Consider the following 18,584-nt stretch of genomic DNA (forward strand, 5'->3'; position numbering starts at 1 on the left):
CCCTCCCTTCCCCCCCCGCCCGCCCTCCCTTCCCCCCTCCGCCCGCCCTCCCTTCCCCCCCCCCCGCCCCGCCCTCCCATCCCCCCCCCGCCCGCCCTCCCTTCCCCCCCCGCCCGCCCTCCCTTCCCCCCCCCGCCCGCCCTCCCTTCCCCCCCCCGCCCGCCCTCCCTCCCCCCCCCGCCCGCCCTCCCTTCCCCCCCCCTCCCGCCCGCCCTCCCTTCCCCCCCCGCCCGCCCTCCCTTCCCCCCCCGCCCGCCCTCCCTTCCCCCCCCCGCCCGCCCTCCCTTCCCCCCCCGCCCGCCCTCCCTTCCCCCCCGCCCGCCCTCCCTTCCCCCCCGCCCGCCCTCCCTTCCCCCCCCCGCCCGCCCTCCCCTTCCCCCCCCCCCCGCCCGCCCTCCCTTCCCCCCCCCGCCCGCCCCTCCCTTCCCCCCCCCCCGCCCGCCCTCCCTTCCCCCCCGCCCGCCCTCCCTTCCCCCCCCGCCCGCCCTCCCTTCCCCCCCCGCCCGCCCTCCCTTCCCCCCCCGCCCGCCCTCCCTTCCCCCCCCCGCCCGCCCTCCCTTCCCCCCCCCCCGCCCGCCCTCCCTTCCCCCCCCCCGCCCGCCCTCCCTTCCCCCCCCGCCCGCCCTCCCTTCCCCCCCGCCCGCCCTCCCTTCCCCCCCCCGCCGCCCTCCCTTCCCCCCCCCCCGCCCGCCCTCCCTTCCCCCCCCCCGCCCGCCCTCCCTTCCCCCCCCCCGCCCGCCCTCCCTCCCCCCCCGCCCGCCCTCCCGCCCTCCCTTCCCCCCCTGCCCGCCCTCCCTTCCCCCCCCCGCCCGCCCTCCCTTCCCCCCCCGCCCGCCCTCCCTTCCCCCCCCGCCCGCCCTCCCTTCCCCCCCCGCCCGCCCTCCCCTCCCTTCCCCCCCCGCCCGCCCTTCCCCCCCCCGCCCGCCCGCCCTTCCCCCCCCCGCCCGCCCTCCCTTCCCCCCCCCGCCCGCCCTCCCTTCCCCCCCCCCGCCCGCCCTCCCTTCCCCCCCCAGCCCGCCCTCCCTTCCCCCCCCCGCCCGCCCTCCCTCCCCCCCCCGCCCGCCCTCCCTTCCCCCCCCGCCCGCCCTCCCTTCCCCCCCCCGCCCGCCCTCCCTTCCCCCCCCGCCCGCCCTCCCTTCCCCCCCCCGCCCGCCCTCCCTTCCCCCCCCCGCCCGCCCTCCCTTCCCCCCCCGCCCGCCCTCCCTTCCCCCCCCGCCCGCCCTCCCTTCCCCCCCCGCCCGCCCTCCCTTCCCCCCCGCCCGCCCTCCCTTCCCCCCCGCCCGCCCTCCCTTCCCCCCCCCCCCGCCCTCCCTTCCCCCCCCCCCCGCCCGCCCTCCCTTTCCCCCCCCCCGCCCGCCCTCCCTTCCCCCCCCCCGCCCGCCCTCCCTTCCCCCCCCCCGCCCGCCCTCCCTTCCCCCCCCCCCCGCCCGCCCTCCCTTCCCCCCCCCCGCCCGCCCTCCCTCCCCCCCCCCCCCCGCCAGCCCTCCCTTCCCCCCCCCCGCCCGCCCTCCCCTTCCCCCCCCCCCCCGCCCGCCCTCCCTTCCCCCCCCCCGCCCGCCCTCCCTCCCTTCCCCCCCCCCCCCGCCCGCCCTCCCTTCCCCCCCCGCCCGCCCTTCCCCCCCCCCGCCCGCCCTTCCCCCCCCCCCGCCCGCCCTCCCTTCCCCCCCCGCCCGCCCTTCCCCCCCCCGCCCGCCCTTCCCCCCCCCCGCCCGCCCTTCCCCCCCCCCCGCCCGCCCTTCCCCCCCCCCGCCCGCCCTTCCCCCCCCCCCGCCCGCCCTCCCTTCCCCCCCCGCCCGCCCTCCCCTTCCCCCCCCCTCCCGCCCGCCCTCCCTTCCCCCCCCCGCCCGCCCTCCCTTCCCCCCCCGCCCTCCCTTCCCCCCCCGCCCTCCCTTCCCCCCCCGCCCGCCCTCCCTTCCCCCCCCGCCCGCCCTCCCTTCCCCCCCCGCCCGCCCTCCCTTCCCCCCCCGCCCGCCCTCCCTTCCCCCCCCGCCCGCCCTCCCTTCCCCCCCCGCCCGCCCTCCCTTCCCCCCCCCGCCCGCCCTCCCTTCCCCCCCCCGCCCGCCCTCCCTTCCCCCCCCGCCCGCCCTCCCTTCCCCCCCCGCCCGCCCTCCCTTCCCCCCCCGCCCGCCCTCCCTTCCCCCCCCGCCCGCCCTCCCCTTCCCCCCCGCCCGCCCTCCCTTCCCCCCCCGCCCGCCCTCCCTTCCCCCCCCGCCCGCCCTCCCTTCCCCCCCCCCGCCCGCCCTCCCTCCCCCCCCCCGCCCGCCCTCCCTTCCCCCCCCCCCCGCCCGCCCTCCCTTCCCCCCCCCGCCCGCCCTCCCTCCCTTCCCCCCCCCGCCCGCCCTCCCTCCCTTCCCCCCCCCCGCCCGCCCTCCCTCCCCGCCCCCCCCCCGCCCGCCCTCCCCTCCCTTCCCCCCCCGCCCGCCCTTCCCCCCCCCCCGCCCGCCCTTCCCCCCCCCCGCCCGCCCTCCCTTCCCCCCCCAGCCCGCCCTCCCTCCCCCCCCCGCCCGCCCCTCCCTTCCCCCCCCCCCGCCCGCCCTCCCTTCCCCCCCCCGCCCGCCCTCCCTTCCCCCCCCGCCCGCCCTCCCTTCCCCCCCCCGCCCGCCCTCCCTTCCCCCCCCCGCCCGCCCTCCCTTCCCCCCCCCCCGCCCGCCCTTCCCCCCCCCCGCCCGCCCTTCCCCCCCCCCCGCCCGCCCTCCCTTCCCCCCCCGCCCGCCCTCCCTTCCCCCCCCGCCCGCCCTCCCTTCCCCCCCCGCCCGCCCTCCCTTCCCCCCCCGCCCGCCCTCCCTTCCCCCCCCGCCCGCCCCTCCCTTCCCCCCCCGCCCGCCCTCCCTTCCCCCCCGCCCGCCCTCCCTTCCCCCCCGCCCGCCCTCCCTTCCCCCCCCGCCCGCCCTCCCTTCCCCCCCCGCCCGCCCTCCCTTCCCCCCCCCGCCCGCCCTCCCTTCCCCCCCCCGCCCGCCCTCCCTTCCCCCCCGCCCGCCCTCCCGCCGCTCCCTTCCCCCCCCGCCCGCCCTCCCTTCCCCCCCCGCCCGCCCTCCCTTCCCCCCCCGCCCGCCCTCCCTTCCCCCCCCGCCCGCCCTCCCTTCCCCCCCGCCCGCCCTCCCTTCCCCCCCGCCCGCCCTCCCTTCCCCCCCCGCCCGCCCTCCCTTCCCCCCCCGCCCGCCCTCCCTTCCCCCCCCCGCCCGCCCTCCCTTCCCCCCCCCGCCCGCCCTCCCTTCCCCCGCCCGCCCTCCCTTCGCCCTCCCTTCCCCCCCCGCCCGCCCTCCCTTCCCCCCCCGCCCGCCCTCCCTTCCCCCCCCGCCCGCCCTCCCTTCCCCCCCCCGCCCGCCCTCCCTTCCCCCCCCCCGCCCGCCCTCCCTTCCCCCCCCGCCCGCCCTCCCTTCCCCCCCCGCCCGCCCTCCCTTCCCCCCCCCCGCCCGCCCTCCCTTCCCCCCCCCGCCCGCCCTCCCTTCCCCCCGCCCGCCCTCCCTTCCCCCCCCCGCCCGCCCTCCCTTCCCCCCCCGCCCGCCCTCCCTTCCCCCCCCGCCCGCCCTCCCTTCCCCCCCCGCCCGCCCTCCCTTCCCCCCCCGCCCGCCCTCCCTTCCCGCCCTCCCTTCCCCCCCCCGCCCGCCCTCCCTTCCCCCCCCCCGCCCGCCCGCCCTCCCTTCCCCCCCCGCCCGCCCGCCCTCCCTTCCCCCCCCCGCCCGCCCTCCCTTCCCCCCCCGCCCGCCCTCCCTTCCCCCCCCCGCCCGCCCTCCCTTCCCCCCCCCCCGCCCGCTCTTCCCCCCCCGCCCCCTCGTCGCTCGCTCTTTCTCTCTCGCTCTTCCCCCCCCAGTCGCGCTCTCTCTTCCCCCCCCCCCCCAGTCGCGCTCTCTCTTCTCCCCCCCCCCCAGTCGCGCTCTCTCTTCTCCCCCCCCCCCCAGTTGCGCGCTCTCTTCTCCGCCCCCCCCCAGTCGCGCGCTCTCTTCTCCCCCCCCCCCCCCAGTCGCGCGCTCTCTTCTCCCCCCCCCCCAGTCGCGTGCTCTCTTTTCCTCCCCCCCCCCCCAGTCGCGTGCTCTCTTCCCCCCCCCAGTCGCGTGCTCTCTTTCCCCCCCCCCCAGTCGCGTGCTCTCTTTCCCCCCCCCCAGTCGCGTGCTCTCTTTTCCCCCCCCCCAGTCGCGTGCTCTCTTTTCTCCCCCCCCCCCCCAGTCGCGTGCTCTCTCTCTCTTCCAACAACAACATGCCCTCGAGAAAGCCTCGGCACCGCCGGGCACTTCAGCTAGTAAATAATAATGCAGTTGATCCATTGTGGAGATTCGCCTATCTCTAGTAAACAGGATCGAGTGCAAACCAATATGGTGGGTATGTTGTGTTTAATCGGAGTTTAGGAAGGAATATCACACACTAGCAATACAGGAAAAACATACGACCGTGACAAGTAGCTGGTACCGGACCCGATCGGACAGACGGCTGGCGTGCGTTAACAGTCCTCTGGCTTTCCGGCCTCTCTCTTTATATATAGGGCCTTCGATGGTGAGTGTGGGATCACTCTCAAAAGAGCGTTCGACCAGCCCAACTTCTCTTTGGCTCTCCCCTCCACCGTCTGTGTGGGCAAGCCCTTGGGGTGTCACTTTTATTCTCTTTTTAGGGGTGTGCCTGAGACCAAGTTATTGACGAGACCATTGAACCTATAGAGGTTCCTCTAAAACCTCACCACCCAATGACAGCTCAAGTTCTTTGTCTTGGTTCTTGGATGAAAGCCCTCCCCAAAAGGGGGTCTCATTACTTCATCCAATTTGTCTTATTGTTTAATCTTTTTGAAGGTTCTTCCTTTGGAATTTGTGTCTTATCTCTCTTGTCTCTATCCTCCTTGACCCAGCAGGTGCAAGGCCCGGCCCTATCCCTCTTAATCATGGCCCCAGCCAGAGCTGTCGCACATTAGTCAGTCGCTATCTCACCTTCATCTAGCAGATGGCCCATTCTAAGATGGATACCTTAGCCTCCTCAAATTCCTTTCATTCTATCTCTTTTCCGAATTAATTTTTAATTATCTTCACAAGCAATTCTGCTAAACAAACTCCAAATTCTATCTGTAGAGATTATAATATGGTTATTAGTAATAATGGAAGAAACATAGGTTGGGCCTTCACTGGCCAAATTAAAGACACATTAACAAAGTCAAAACCCTAACTTACAAACAACAACCAGCTGGCCTGGCAGGGCCATCCTATGGGCCCCCGTGTGGAATGTTTGTTTCACCTAATCTAACTGATTAAAAAGACTGTCTCAAATTCTAATGCAAGTTTTCCAGGAAACGAAACTTATGCAATCCCCTTACTTGTCTCGATCTGAAACATACAATCATTTAAACACAGTATTATTCGCATAGCCGTATACATTTTTCGGCACCCCTAGTTTGTAACACCATTTACAGTCTATCTGAATTTCAACCCTGCAATCATCAGCAGCTCCGTTGTACCTGAGACAAATAGTGGGATGATTCTCAGAATAGACTGCTTGGCAGTAGGCCATTTTTCACGTGGTCGGAGAGGTCTGTGCTAAAGGGATATTTGAGTTAATGCCCATGTATTTCATTTAACTTTGGACTTGAAACCAATGCATATAGCTTTTGAAGATAACCAGCCTGTTGGAAATTTGAAATGAAAACACAGAATGCTGGAAATAGATAGCAGCTCCATGCAAATCAGATAAGAAAATGGCTATTAAACCCATGAACTACGTCTTTGTCATAGTAGTTAACACATTTGAACTCTTGGCCTTGACCTGGTTTTTTCCTTTTCACTGTTTTGGTCAATGCCTGTGCCAGTGCAGATGAAGGGTCACGACCAAAAACCAACAAGTACCTGCTGTACATGTATAACCTTTGCTATTTTTATTTGATATGACTTGTACTTTGAACCTTTGGATGATTGGGGCTTCTAACCAGAAAGAAATACCTTAAGCACCGAAGGGTTGGTATGGAGGTAGCTTGCAGTGCATTACAAATTTGCAGGTCTCATTGCCACTCCTACCTCGCTTTAATTCACTCATAGTTTCAGGTGAATTGAATGTTATAATGTGATAATTCAGAAGCAGTGAGAAAAAACTCTGACAATTGATTTCTTTAGGCTTAAGAAAGGGGCTCTAAAGAAATTCCCAGGAGAGCTCTAAACATAAAAAGACCTTTGCGGATCATGCTAATGTTTCAAATGTATTGCACTAATATGAACACTTCCTATTGTGCTCATTAATTAAGCTATATCATCCAATTCTACAGAGAATTAACTGAAAAAATAAAAGACAGCTGTGTTGTTCCAAAGGACAGAATCAGTTCAGTGTTTACTTCGACATATTAGACTCAATTTCATTTTTGTTGACAGAAAAAATGACTGTAGTTCTTGTGTTTAGTTGCTTTGGATTGTGCAATATATTTTTTTTAATGTAAGCACACGTGTGAAAACGACTAGTTCACTTTTTAATGTTGGTGGTCATACGCCTAGTGCTATTAGCAAGTGTACTAATGGCAAAAAGTCAGGCATTAAATTATGTCCTCCAAAATTAACAATTTGTTTCATGTGAAGAAAAGAAGCTTGTCAACCACCAGTGCTTTGGTTGGCAGCAGTTAGCAGTGTTTAAGGTATTGCCCAGCAAATTTTCTTCAATAAAATGAAATGATTTGAAGCAGTTCTGTGAATCATATATACCCACGGGAGATTTCAAATTGCTTCCATTGTAATGTTTATCGTTGATTTTTTTCAGGGCAAAGGCTTCTTTCCTCAAAGATTTAAGAAACTAATTGGTGTTTTTAAAGAATCTTTTGTGTTAAAATACATGTTGCTAATTTGTTTTACTAAAGGTTCATGCAGATTAAGACTGCAGAGATTTTCAAGCTTACTTTTAATTGACAAGTTGGTCAAACTTGCCAATCATCTGTGTGTTTCTAATTCCATTTGCTGTATTTTTTAGTTATATATTCAGATTGTACAAGCTGGAGCCAATTGATAATGACAAATCAGGCTGGCATGAACTCTGTTTAAAGAGCAAACAAAACTAAGTGCTTTACAGTTCAGTTCCTGGAAGCAAAAAAAATCAAGTATTTACTGCAATAAATTTCAATTCAAATTTACATAAATCTCAATAAAAAAAAATAGACAATATATTTGTCAAAACCAACATTTCTGAAGATTGAACTTGCTTAGATTTAAGCTGGTGGTTTTGTGGCAACATTTACAATTTCTTCTATTTTATCTTGATGTATAAGGCAATTATTTAAGGTTTAATCCCTAAATTTTCTCAGTCAACAACATGCACTTGGTAGAATTCAGTAAAAAAAATCTGAAGTAAATGTTTAAAAACATATTTTAAAAGATATCCTTAAACATCGTGCTGCTTTAGTTGATGAATCAACCACTTCCTTAATCTTTTATCTGTCCCATCACTTCAGTAGCTGAAAATAATTCTTCAGCTGCTAAGTGATGCATGTAGTGATGTTATGGCTGTTGCTGGCATTTCTGTACTCAGAATGGCAATCTTGGCGATGTTGACCATGCTTATGACTGATGAATACATGTTCCAAATAGAGATGTTGTCAGATTGTCCTTGAATTTTAATTGTGACTTGTTACTGAGGTTTTTTTTTAACTGATTTTAGGACTATATTCTGTGAGCAAAGTGGATATGAATAAGCAATTGATCACATCAGACCAGCAATGAGATTTTCTAGGATTTGTTCTGAGGAAGTTATATCTGAGCTCACTTTTCCTTTTATTTAGCAACCAACCATGGAGTCATCTCCAGTTTCCAATAACGCAACCACTTTTCTGAGAGTGGACACAAACTGCGTGAAAACACCACATACCCACATATAAATAAGAGCGTAAAATAACTAATGTTTATGTTTGTGTGTGATTGTCTTTTTAATGCTTGTTTGAAACCCAATGTTGAGAAAGAATTAAGAAAGAAAATTAGGGGAAAAGTAAAGCAGATTGCTTTTGATGGGGGAAAAAACTTGATTAATTTGCGTTACAGTCTGAACCAGAGGGATTCTCTCACTTCCACCTGTACGTTTGTGCTGCCTTCCTTGTCAGATGGAGAAAAGAAATATTGGAAGAAAAAGACTTTCAGGTAAGAGTTGGCTTTTTCTTTTTACATTTACCAATTCATTATGTTGATTGAGATTTTTTATAGTTGAGTTTGTGATGCATTTAGCTGTTAACAAAAGATGCAAGTCCTCATTCTTGTAATCAATGAGAATTGCATTTGTCACATAGTTATTAATATTGTAATAATAGAGGTAGAAACACCTGTGGGTGTAAAATACACAGCTTTTCCATTTGTTTCTTTAAAGGAGCTAATGTACTGCATGATCAGATCGTGTAAAGAAAACTTCATGCATTTTAGCATCTAGTTTTGGTATTATCATGATGGTGGTTAGGTTGTCAGTCCAGTACCATAACCACTACTACAGAGGTGGTGGGTTCAAATCCCACCATTTGAAATTGGATTCAGTAAAATCTGTAAAAACTAGCATAAAAGCCACTGGATTGTCAATAAAATCCATGATGTCCTTCAGGGAAGGGAACCTGCCACTCCTACCAATTACTCTAGTCCATACTCTGATTGCCATTTAATGCCCACCTAAGGCAATTAGGGTTGGACAATAAATGTAGCCTTGTCGGTATCTCTCTTCTCCCCCCCCCCCCCCCCCCCCCAATCCCGAAACCAAGTTTTAAAAAAAAAAGCAAGATTGTGGTCTCGATCAGAAGACCTTTCGCCATGTAATAGAATCAGGCTATTGGATTTCAACCTATATTCTCTCATGTCTTTAAAGCAAAACTGACAGTTTCAGGATGATTGTTGTGTTAAAACTGTGTGTTGAATGCAGTGAAAAGCAGGCTCATGTTAAGAAAAGTGTCTTGAAATGTCATCTCTAAAAGGGCAAGAACGACAACACATCAGTAAGGTGTTTTTTTACAGTACTTTTAGAGTTGTAGTACAGTTGAATCAGCCTATTTTCCATATGCTACATCACATCTGGTGTCCTTATTGCAAAGGATTTTTTGTTCTCTTTTACTACTAAATACAGTCCTGTCATACTTAATAGTAGCCTTCACAACTGAAGAAATGGTCAAAGTACTGCTTTGGAAAGTTCTTGATACTGCACTGACCTTTACAAAGTATACTTAAAGGGCAAGAAAGTTGAAATGCAGTGGCGGACATTTAAGGAGATATTTCATAACTCTCAACAAAAATATATTCCAGTGAGAGAGATTTTAAGAGAAGGGAGCACCATTCATGGCTAACTAAGGAAGTAAAGGATGGTATCAAATTGAAAACCAAGGTATACAATGTTGCCAAGATAGGTGGGAGACCAGAGGATTGGGAATTTTTTTTAAACCAGCAAAGGATGACTAAAAAAATAAGAGAGAGAAGATGAATTATGAGAGTAAGCTGGCAAGAAACATTAAAACAGATAGTAAGAGTTTCTACAGGTATATAACAAGGAAGAGGGTAGCTAAAGTAAACGTTGGTCCCTTAGAGGATGAGACTGGGGAATTAATCATGGGGAACAGGGAAATGGCAGAGACTCTGAACAACTATTTTGCATCTGTCTTCACTGTAGAAGACACTAACAACATCCCAATAATGGATAACCAAGAGGCCACAGGGAGTGGGGAACTAAAGACAATCACTGTCAATAAGGAAATTGTACTCCGTAAAATAATGGGACTAAAAGACGACAAGTCCCCTGGACCAGATGGTTGCAGAGATAGTGGATGCATTGGTTGCAATATACCAAAATTCCCTGGACTCTGGAGAGGTCCCAGCGGATTGGAAAACCGCTAATGTAACACCCCTATTTAAGAAAGGAGGGAGACAGAAAGCAGGAAACTATAAACCAGTTAGCCTAACATCTGTCGTTGGGAAAATGCTGGAGTGCTTCATTAAGGAAGCAGTAGCAGGGCATTTAGAAAAACATACTGCAGTCAAACAGTGTCGGCATGGTTTTAGGAAAGGGAAATCATGTTTAACAAATTTGCTGGAGTTCTTTGAGGATGTAACAAGCAGGGTGGACAAGGGTGAGCCAGTGGATGTGGTGTATTTGGATTTCCAGAAGGCATTCAATAAGGTGTCACATAAATGGTTACTGCATAAGATAAGAGCTCACTGAGTTGGGGGTAATATATTAGCATGGATAGAGAATTGGCTAACTAACAGAAAGCAGAGAGTCAGGATAAATGGGTCATTTTCCGGTTGGCAAACAGTAACTAGTGGTGTGCCACAAGCTGGGGCCCCAACTATTTACAATCTACATTAATGACTTGGATGAAGGGATTGAGTGTAATGTAGCCAAGTTTGCAGATGATACAAAGATGGGTGGGAAAGCAAGTTGTGCAGAGGACTCAAAGAATCTGCAAAAGGATATAGACAGGCTAGGTGAGTGGCCAGACATTTGGCAGATGGAGTATAATGTGGGAAAGTGCGAGGTTATCCACTTTGGCAGGAAAACTAAAAAAGCAAACTATTATTTAAATGGGGAGAGATTACAAAATGCCACAGTTCAGAGGGACCTGGGGGTCCTTGTGCATGAAACACAAAACGTTAGCATGCAGGTACAGCAAGTCATCAAAAAGGCAAATGGAATGTTGGCCTTTATTTCAAGGGGGTTGGAGTATAAAAGCAGGGACGTCCTGCTACAATTGTACAAGGTATTGGTGAGACCATACCTTGAGTACTGCGTACAGTTTTGGTCTCTTTATTTAAGGAAGGATATACTTGCATTGGAGGCAGTTCAGAGACGATTCACGAGGTTAATTCCAGAGATGAGGGGTTTGACTTATGAGGAAAGGTTGAGCAGGCTGAGCCTATACTCATTGGAATTTAGAAGAATGAGAGGTGATCTTATCAAAACATATAAGATACTGAGGGGGCTCGACAGGGTAGATGCAGAGAGGATGTTTCCCCTCATGGGGAAATCTAGAACTCGGGGGCACAGCCTCAGAATAAAGGGTGGCCCTTTTAGAACTGAGATGAGGAGGAACAACGTCTCTGAGAGTCGCAAATTTGTGGAATTCTCTGCCCCAGAGAGCTGTGGAGACTGGGTCATTAAATACATTTAAAGTGGAGATAGACAAATTTTTGCAAGACAAGGGAGTGAAGGGTTATGGGAAGCAGGCTGGGAAGTGGCTTTGAGCCCTAGATCAGCCATGATCTTATTGAATGGCGGAGCAGGCTCGAGGGGCCAAGTGGCCTATTCCTGCTCCTATTTCTTATGTTCTTATGTTCAAAGGGGGACCAAGAAATTGCTAAAGAAAGGGAAAATGGAATATGAGCACAAACTAGCGAAAAATATAAAAACGGATTGTAAAAGCTTCTATAGGTATGTCGATAAATCCCAAGGACCGGATGACCTACATCCTAGGGTTTTGAAAGAGGTGGTCATTGGGATAGTGGACGCATTGGTTGTCATCTTCCAAAATTCTATAGATTCTGGAACAGTTCCTGCAGATTGGAGGATGGCAAATGTAACCCCGCTATTTAAGAAAGGAGGGAGAAAGAAAACGGGGAACTAACCTGTTAGCCTCACATCAATAGTTGGGAAAATGCTGGAATTTATTATAAAAGATGCAATAACTGGGCACTTAGAAATTAATAGTAAGATGGGGCAGAGTCAACATGGATTTATGAAAGGGAAATCCTGTTTGACAAACCTATTGGAGTTCTTTGAGGATGTAACCAGTGAAGTAGACAAAGGGGAATATTTGGTGTATTTGGATTTTCAGAAGGCCATCGATAAGGTCCCACACAAGAGGTTGGTGAACAAAATTAGGGCACGTGGAACTGGGGGTAATATACTTAGCATGGATTGAGAATTGGTTAACAGACAGAAAACAAAGAGCAGGGATAAACGGGTCTTTTTCAGGATGGCAAGCTGTGACTAGTGGAGTACCGCAAGGATTGGTGCTTGGGCCCCAGCTATTCACAATCTGTATCAATGATTTGGATGAGGGGACTAAATGTAACATTTTCAAATTTGCTGTTGACACAAAGCTAGGTGGCAGTGTCAGTTGCGAAGAGGATGTGAAGAGGCTTCAAGGGGATCTCGACAGGCTCAGTGAGTGGGCGAGAACATGGCAGATGGAATATGATGTGGATAAATGTGAAGTTATCCATTTTGGTAGAAAAAACAAAGGCAGAGTATTTCCTAAATTGAGAAAAATCGGGGAATGCAGATGCTCAAAGGGACCTGGGTGTCCTTGTGCATGAGTCACTGAAAGTGAATGTGCAGTTGCAGCAAGCCATTAGGAAGGCAAATGGTATGCTGGCCTTCATTACAAGAGGATTTGAGTACAGGAGTAAAGAAGTCTTGCTCCAATTATATAGGGCCTTGGTGAGACCACACCTGGAGTACTGTGAAATTTTTGTCTCCTTACCTAAGGAAGGATATACTTGCCATAGAGGGAGTGCAACGAAGGTTCACGAGATTGATTTCTGGGATGGCGGGACTGTCGTATGAGAAGAGATTGAGTAAACTAGGCCTGTATTCTCTTGAATTCAGAAGAATGAGAGGGGATCTCATTGAAGCATACAAAATCATTACAGGGCTTGATAGGGCGGATGCTGGGAGAATGTTTCCCTTGGCTGGGCAGTCTAGAACCAGGGGCCACAGCCTCAGGATAAAGGGTAGGCCATTCAGGATTGAGCTGAGAAGAAATTTCTTCACACAGAGGGTGGTGAATCTTTGGAATTCTCTACCCCAGAGGGCTGTGGAGGCTCAGCCATTGGGTATATTCAAAACAGAAGTCGATAGATTTCTGACTAGTAAGGGCATCAAGGGATATGGCGATAGGGCCGTGAATGGAATTGAGGTAGAAGATCAGCCTTGATCTCATTGAATGGCGGAGCAGGCTCGAAGGGCCGAATGGCCTACTCCTCCTATTTCTTATGTTCTTGTGCTGGAACTCATCTATACTGCATCAAATGTCAGAAGACCAAATTGTGGTTAGAAGATCCCATATCTTTCATGGGCAAAAGCAAAATTGTGCACGTTCTTTAATATATGCATCATTTATTTCTTAGTGAAACCCAGAAATTTAGATCTATCAGTTACATGTTAAACAAGCTCTGTGGCTTATTTACCCTTTTTCTCTGGAGGATGCTACTTTTTTATTTATTTAAATAGTTATTCTTGCACGAGCCATACACAGCTCATCCCACCTGCCACCGGATCAGCTGAAATGACAGAGGTGACAGTGAGGCCATCAGTTCTGTCTCTGTCCCATGGGCTAACTTTGAAAAATCGGATCTTTTTAATTAGTGGATCATCGGTAGTGGAATTGCAATATTAGTGCCAATTAAGACATAAAGCCACAGAAAAATGCTTATACTTTTTGTTTATAATATGCCTACTAGTTTTATTCAATGTGCATGAATTGAATTTATACATTTAAATATCTATACTCCAAAATCCCTTTCAGTTACCAAGGTTAACTTGCAAAGTGGTCCAGTTGCAATGAACTGAATATATGAATAAAGAAATCAAAGTTGTTAAATTACTTGTGCAGCTTGACAACTGCAATTATATTGCCTTGGAACTTAATAAGAAAACGTGAGAAAGTAATTGCAAAATTAACTTGCTCATTCAAGTGTGTAATTTTTGAATGAACAGAATATATGTTAGATAGTAATAGCTTACCTTCTTTGCCTTGTGTTGTCATTACCAAAATTGCATTAATAGCAATGATTAGAAGAAAGCCTATTTAACATCAGCTTTAAACAAAATTGTGTTAAAACAGTTCCATTTACTATAATGTAAAAGGGGGAAATAGACCTGTTCCATAAAAAAATTGGATTCTAATTTCCAACTGTTGCTATGAGATTACATTTCTTTCCTTCCTTTCTATACTACAATAATATGCTAATATTATTCTGTAACTGAAGTCATGACTGTACATCATGTCTCTAATAGCACAAAAAGAGTCCCATATAGTATCAAAGATTTGCTAGTAATAAGCCTTTGATCACTTGCATTGCTCTGCACGATATTTATATTGAGTCTTAAATAGATGCTGAAGTGGTACAATTTACTCGCCTACTGTTTATGCTCCAAATTTAAATACTTCGGTAATAAAAAAGATTTACAAAGACCGAGGACTGGATTTTTGGGGTAGTGGGGTGGGGTGGTGGTCAGCGGGCGCAGTCGGTGGCGGGTCGGGTGGGACAGTTTTTTTCCCCCAGCGGGTCGGAACCCCGCTGCCACGCGCCTTTACCAAATGTCGGGTCTGTTGGCGTTGAGCAGACCCGATACGTAGCGGCAGGGGAGGCAATTAAAATCATTTGTAGCTTGTTTACAGCCACTTAACAATTTTTTTTTCCCCCAGCATTTTGGATTTGATAGGTCGCCCACCGGTTTCCCGCTGTGCCTAGACCTCGTCTGTGAAGCTGAGGTGGGAGGTCTGTGGCCATTGAATCAGCTGATGAGTTGACAGCTTCAAATGTCAAGTCAAAGCTCCCAGCTGATTGAGACATGTTCCCTTAACCACTAGCTTCTCTAAACTGCATTTCCACTACAGATTCAGGATGCTGTAAGTCTTTACACAAGTCTCCATCCAGTCTGACCTCATTACCTCTCCCACCATTGATAGATTGCTTCTGTCATCTCTAATTCACCTGCCATTTATTCCATCAGCCTGGGTGCTCTTGAAACTCTCTCATCTTGGTCCTCAGAATCCCACCACGATCAGCCCCAACACCAGAATCACCAGGCACACCAGCAGCAACAACAAACACACCAACCTTCTCCGCAATCAACTGACGCTGCACAGGACACAGGGCATCAGCACCCGACCACTTTGCTGCCCGGGAGGCCAAGGATGGCCTCACCATGGTCAGATTTACTTCGCTTGACGCTGTACACCCTGGCTGCCACATGATGCGCTAAGTTGGTACCACCCCACACCAACACCATAAAGCATCCCTACAATGCCCAAGCCATTCCTTTCACACTCATGACCATTGTTGGGGGGGGTACCATTATATCTCACCAAGCCACTTCCAAAGGTGCGCACAAATCTGTCCAAGACCGGAAAGTGTTGAAAATAAAGGTTTCAATGTTTGACAGCACTTTAACAGAAACTTTACATGAACATTGCATAAAACACCCAAGTGCCTACCCTTGTGTGTTGTTAGTTGGTATGATTGCACTAGGATGAGAGTGAGTGTGAAGGGATAATTACTAGTCCTTGCCCCTTCAGGGCTACCCCAGATCAGGCGTTCACTTTCAACTAAAGTTTGAGGTAGCCGAATCCTAAAGACGCTTAATTGAGTGTAAAGGTCCAGACTATCTCTCCTAAAGGAAAGGAACAACCTGAAGATGTTACCGTCTTCCAGATAGCACTTTTAATAAGTTTAGCTAGACTAACGTTCCGGATATTATGAGGGTCCGGGAAACTCCCCCAGAATTCTGCAACTCCTCACCAAGTAGTGTACAGAGATTGAGTTTGCGAGTTTGATACAGAAGTATTATGTGAGACAATTCTAAAAATATATAGATTTATTAAAGAACCGACATGTAAATTTACAGTTGGTGATTCAATCGCAACATTAACAGTTCCAAAAACAGAGATTTTACAATTCTATTATCAGAGATCCTTATTCTCAAACCTTAACTTCTCTAGTTTTAGTTCTCAGTTTATTCCAGGATATCCACCAAAATCAAATACAATACCTTGATCGCCGAGATACAAAGAGTTGAAGACTTACAGAGCTAGCTCTGAAGCCGAGAAGCGCTTTGCCCCTTCAAGCGAGTCTATCATCACATTTGAAAGTTCAATTTTTATACCCTTTTGCAGTGGTATTTCCTTTGAAGTTTTCTGCTGATGTAAGCTAATTATCTCTAGTCATTTTTCTGCTGACCCCTGCTATTCTTAGTCAGTTCAGCTGGTAGTATTAAGAATCATGTTTCTACTTTTTAGGTGTTCGAAGCTGATCATAAAAAACGGTGTGGAGCAGGTGTATCTATCTGATGTCATTCTTACCAAAGTCTTCTGTTTGTGCCTTTTTACTACGTGTAAATTAAAAACACCTCAACTGGGTGCACCATTGTCGCCTTAGTTACCTCAGCTGGTTGTAACACAGACTTGTGTCTCCTGTGTTTCATTTGATGTTATTTTTATGAAGGCATATGTTCTTTTATGTGCCTGTTTACAAAGTGTACTTTAAAACACCTTAACTGGGTGTACCATTGTGTTCTTTCCAAAGCTGCAGACTTCAGGAACCTTTAACCTTCTGTTTCAACAAAGCTATTGATTCAGTGTCAACAACTTATCTCAATAGCCTGAATGCTGTTCACAGCTTTTCCATTGTTAGGTTTTTAGATTTTCAAGCCCAGTTTGTCATGTTACAAAGGCCAGAATTATTTCATAGAATGGTGTATTTTTCTGAATATGGCTTATTCCTTCACAAGTGTGAGGGGTAGCTAGTCAGATGGGGAAATGATGATGTAGATAGAGAGGGATGGGTGGAGGTGCAAGATAAGTTGGTGTGAGTAAGGATGTGCAGTGGTAGGGAAGGCAGAGTGATGGGGGTGTGATGAGAGGCACAGCAGCATGAGGTTGAGTGTGGCTTTGTACTAACATTTTGTGATCTACTGAGATCCTCCTCTGCAATGTGCAGCCAGGCTGTGTTGATCTCTTGGGGAGGTCTCTTCTGCCCATGGGAAGGGACGAGGACCTCCTTGTCTGCTGTGACTCCCTCCATAAGCTTAGTCATTCCTGTGTACATTCTGCAGGAACAGGACTTCATTGTGAATATTTCCAGTTAGTTACATTTTGTAGTGTCACCTTGAATTTTTTTCTTTTTAAGTGTGTAGACTGTAGCTTTAAATTGTATGTATTTTTTGGATGATAGGAGAGTACCTACTTGTCCCATAAAGGAACTCTGGAGAAGTACATTCATCACTGTTACTGAGAAATGTAAATAACTGGTTGATGTAGTGGTTAAGAAGATATTCTTTTAATCTCTGCAATCTGAGATGAAATCTGATGGATTGGGAGCAAAATATGTTTGAGTTGTCTCAAACGAGCTTCACATCACAAAACTGCCAACAATTCTGCTGGTGTAGAAAGAAAAAAATCCAACTAATGGAATGGGAGATGCTGTTTTGAGATTAGGATTAAGGGACATTGGTGGGCAGAGTTGAAGGAGTTTTACCATGTATGTCATACTTTTAATTTCTGACCTCCGGGATTATGATTTTAACACGTGATCCAAAAGTTTGCAATTCACTAACACTTAACCTTGATAAGCACAAAAATTAAACCAAAATTATAATAATTATCCAGTTATCAAAGTTAGTAATCTCCGGATTACTCCCGGTGCCACGTGCTAGTGAGTACAGGAATAGGAGGATAGAACAGATGAATGCGTGGCTGGAGAGATGGTGCAGGAGGGAGCGCTTTAGATTCCTGAGGCATTGGGACTGTTTCTGGGGAATGTGGGACCTGTACAAGCCGGATGGGTTACACCTCAACAAAGCCAGGACCAACATTCTCACGGGGAGGTTTGCTAGTGCTGTTGGGGAGGGTTTAAACTAGTTTGGCAGGGGGAGGGGCACCGGCATATAGGAGTAGAAAAGAGGAATAAGGTGTATGAAAGAGTGTGTGTGTTGCATAGTACTAGAGAAGATAGTACTAGAGAAGAAAGCAGTATTAGAGGCGTAAGTAGTACCATATTAGATAGGAGCAGACTAAGAAAGACCATGAAAAATTCAAAAATGGGTTTAGAATGCATGTACGTAAATGCACAAAGTATGGTGAATAAGGTTGGTGAGCTACAAGTACAATTAGCCATGTGGCAACATGTTGTAATAACGGAAACGTGGCTTAAAAACGGTGAGGACTGGGCACTTAATATTCAAAGGTACAAGGTGTTCAGAAAAGATAGGGAAGGAAAAAAAGGAGGTGGGGTGGCAGTGCTGATTAAGGAAGACATTGTAGTGTTCTTGAGGGGACAAGGACAGAATCCATTTGTTTAGAGTTGAGGAGCAAAATGGGTATGACCACGCTATTGGGAGTATTCTATAAGCCTTGGAAATAGTGAGAGGGAGGTAGAGGAGCAAATCTGCAGGGAAATCGCAGAGATATGCAAGAGCTATAGAGTGATGATATTGGGGGACTTTAACCAAATATCGATTAGGATAATGCTGGGGTAAAGGGAAAGGAGGGGGAGGAATTTCTGAAATGTGTTCAGGAGAATTTCCTTGACCAGTATGTTCTTGGCCCTATTAGGAAGGAGGCATTGCTGGATCTGGTGCTAGGGAATGAGGTCGGCCAGATCGACCAAGTGTCTGTGGGAGAACACTTGGGTACGAGTCATCATCGTATCATAAGATTTAGATTAGCAATGGAGAGGCGCAAGGGACAATCTAGAGCGGAACTTCTAAACTGGAATAGGGCTAACTTCAATGGGATGCGAAAGGATCTAGCCAGGGTAAAATGGAACCAAAGACTGACAGGGAAATTGTAACGGAACAGTGGGTGATCTTTAAGCAGGAGATGTTCCAAGTACAGCCTAGGTACATTCCAACAAGAGGGAAGGGTAAGGGAACCAGAGCAAGGGCTCGTTGGATGA

General features: G+C 50.6%; 1 protein-coding gene across 7 annotated transcripts in view; it reads left to right on the forward strand.

Annotated features, from left to right (window-relative positions):
• The window catches only part of tbc1d22a (TBC1 domain family, member 22a), a 554,059-nt gene that overhangs the window by 362,463 nt on the left and 173,012 nt on the right, over positions 1-18,584 (forward strand). For 6 of the 7 annotated variants that reach the window (XM_086010294.1, XM_086010298.1, XM_086010293.1 and 3 more), the window contains one exon: positions 7,983-8,078. The exons of the other annotated variant lie outside the window; for it this stretch is intronic. In XM_086010294.1, the coding sequence (XP_085866420.1) occupies positions 7,983-8,078 (96 nt within the window). The remainder of the gene's footprint in view (positions 1-7,982; positions 8,079-18,584) is intronic. 7 annotated transcript variants of the gene reach the window in all.

Source organism: Somniosus microcephalus, chromosome 17 (assembly GCF_052327205.1).
Source record: "Somniosus microcephalus isolate GS21.2 chromosome 17, FLI_Smic_1.0, whole genome shotgun sequence".
Classification (NCBI taxonomy): Eukaryota; Metazoa; Chordata; class Chondrichthyes; order Squaliformes; family Somniosidae; genus Somniosus; species Somniosus microcephalus.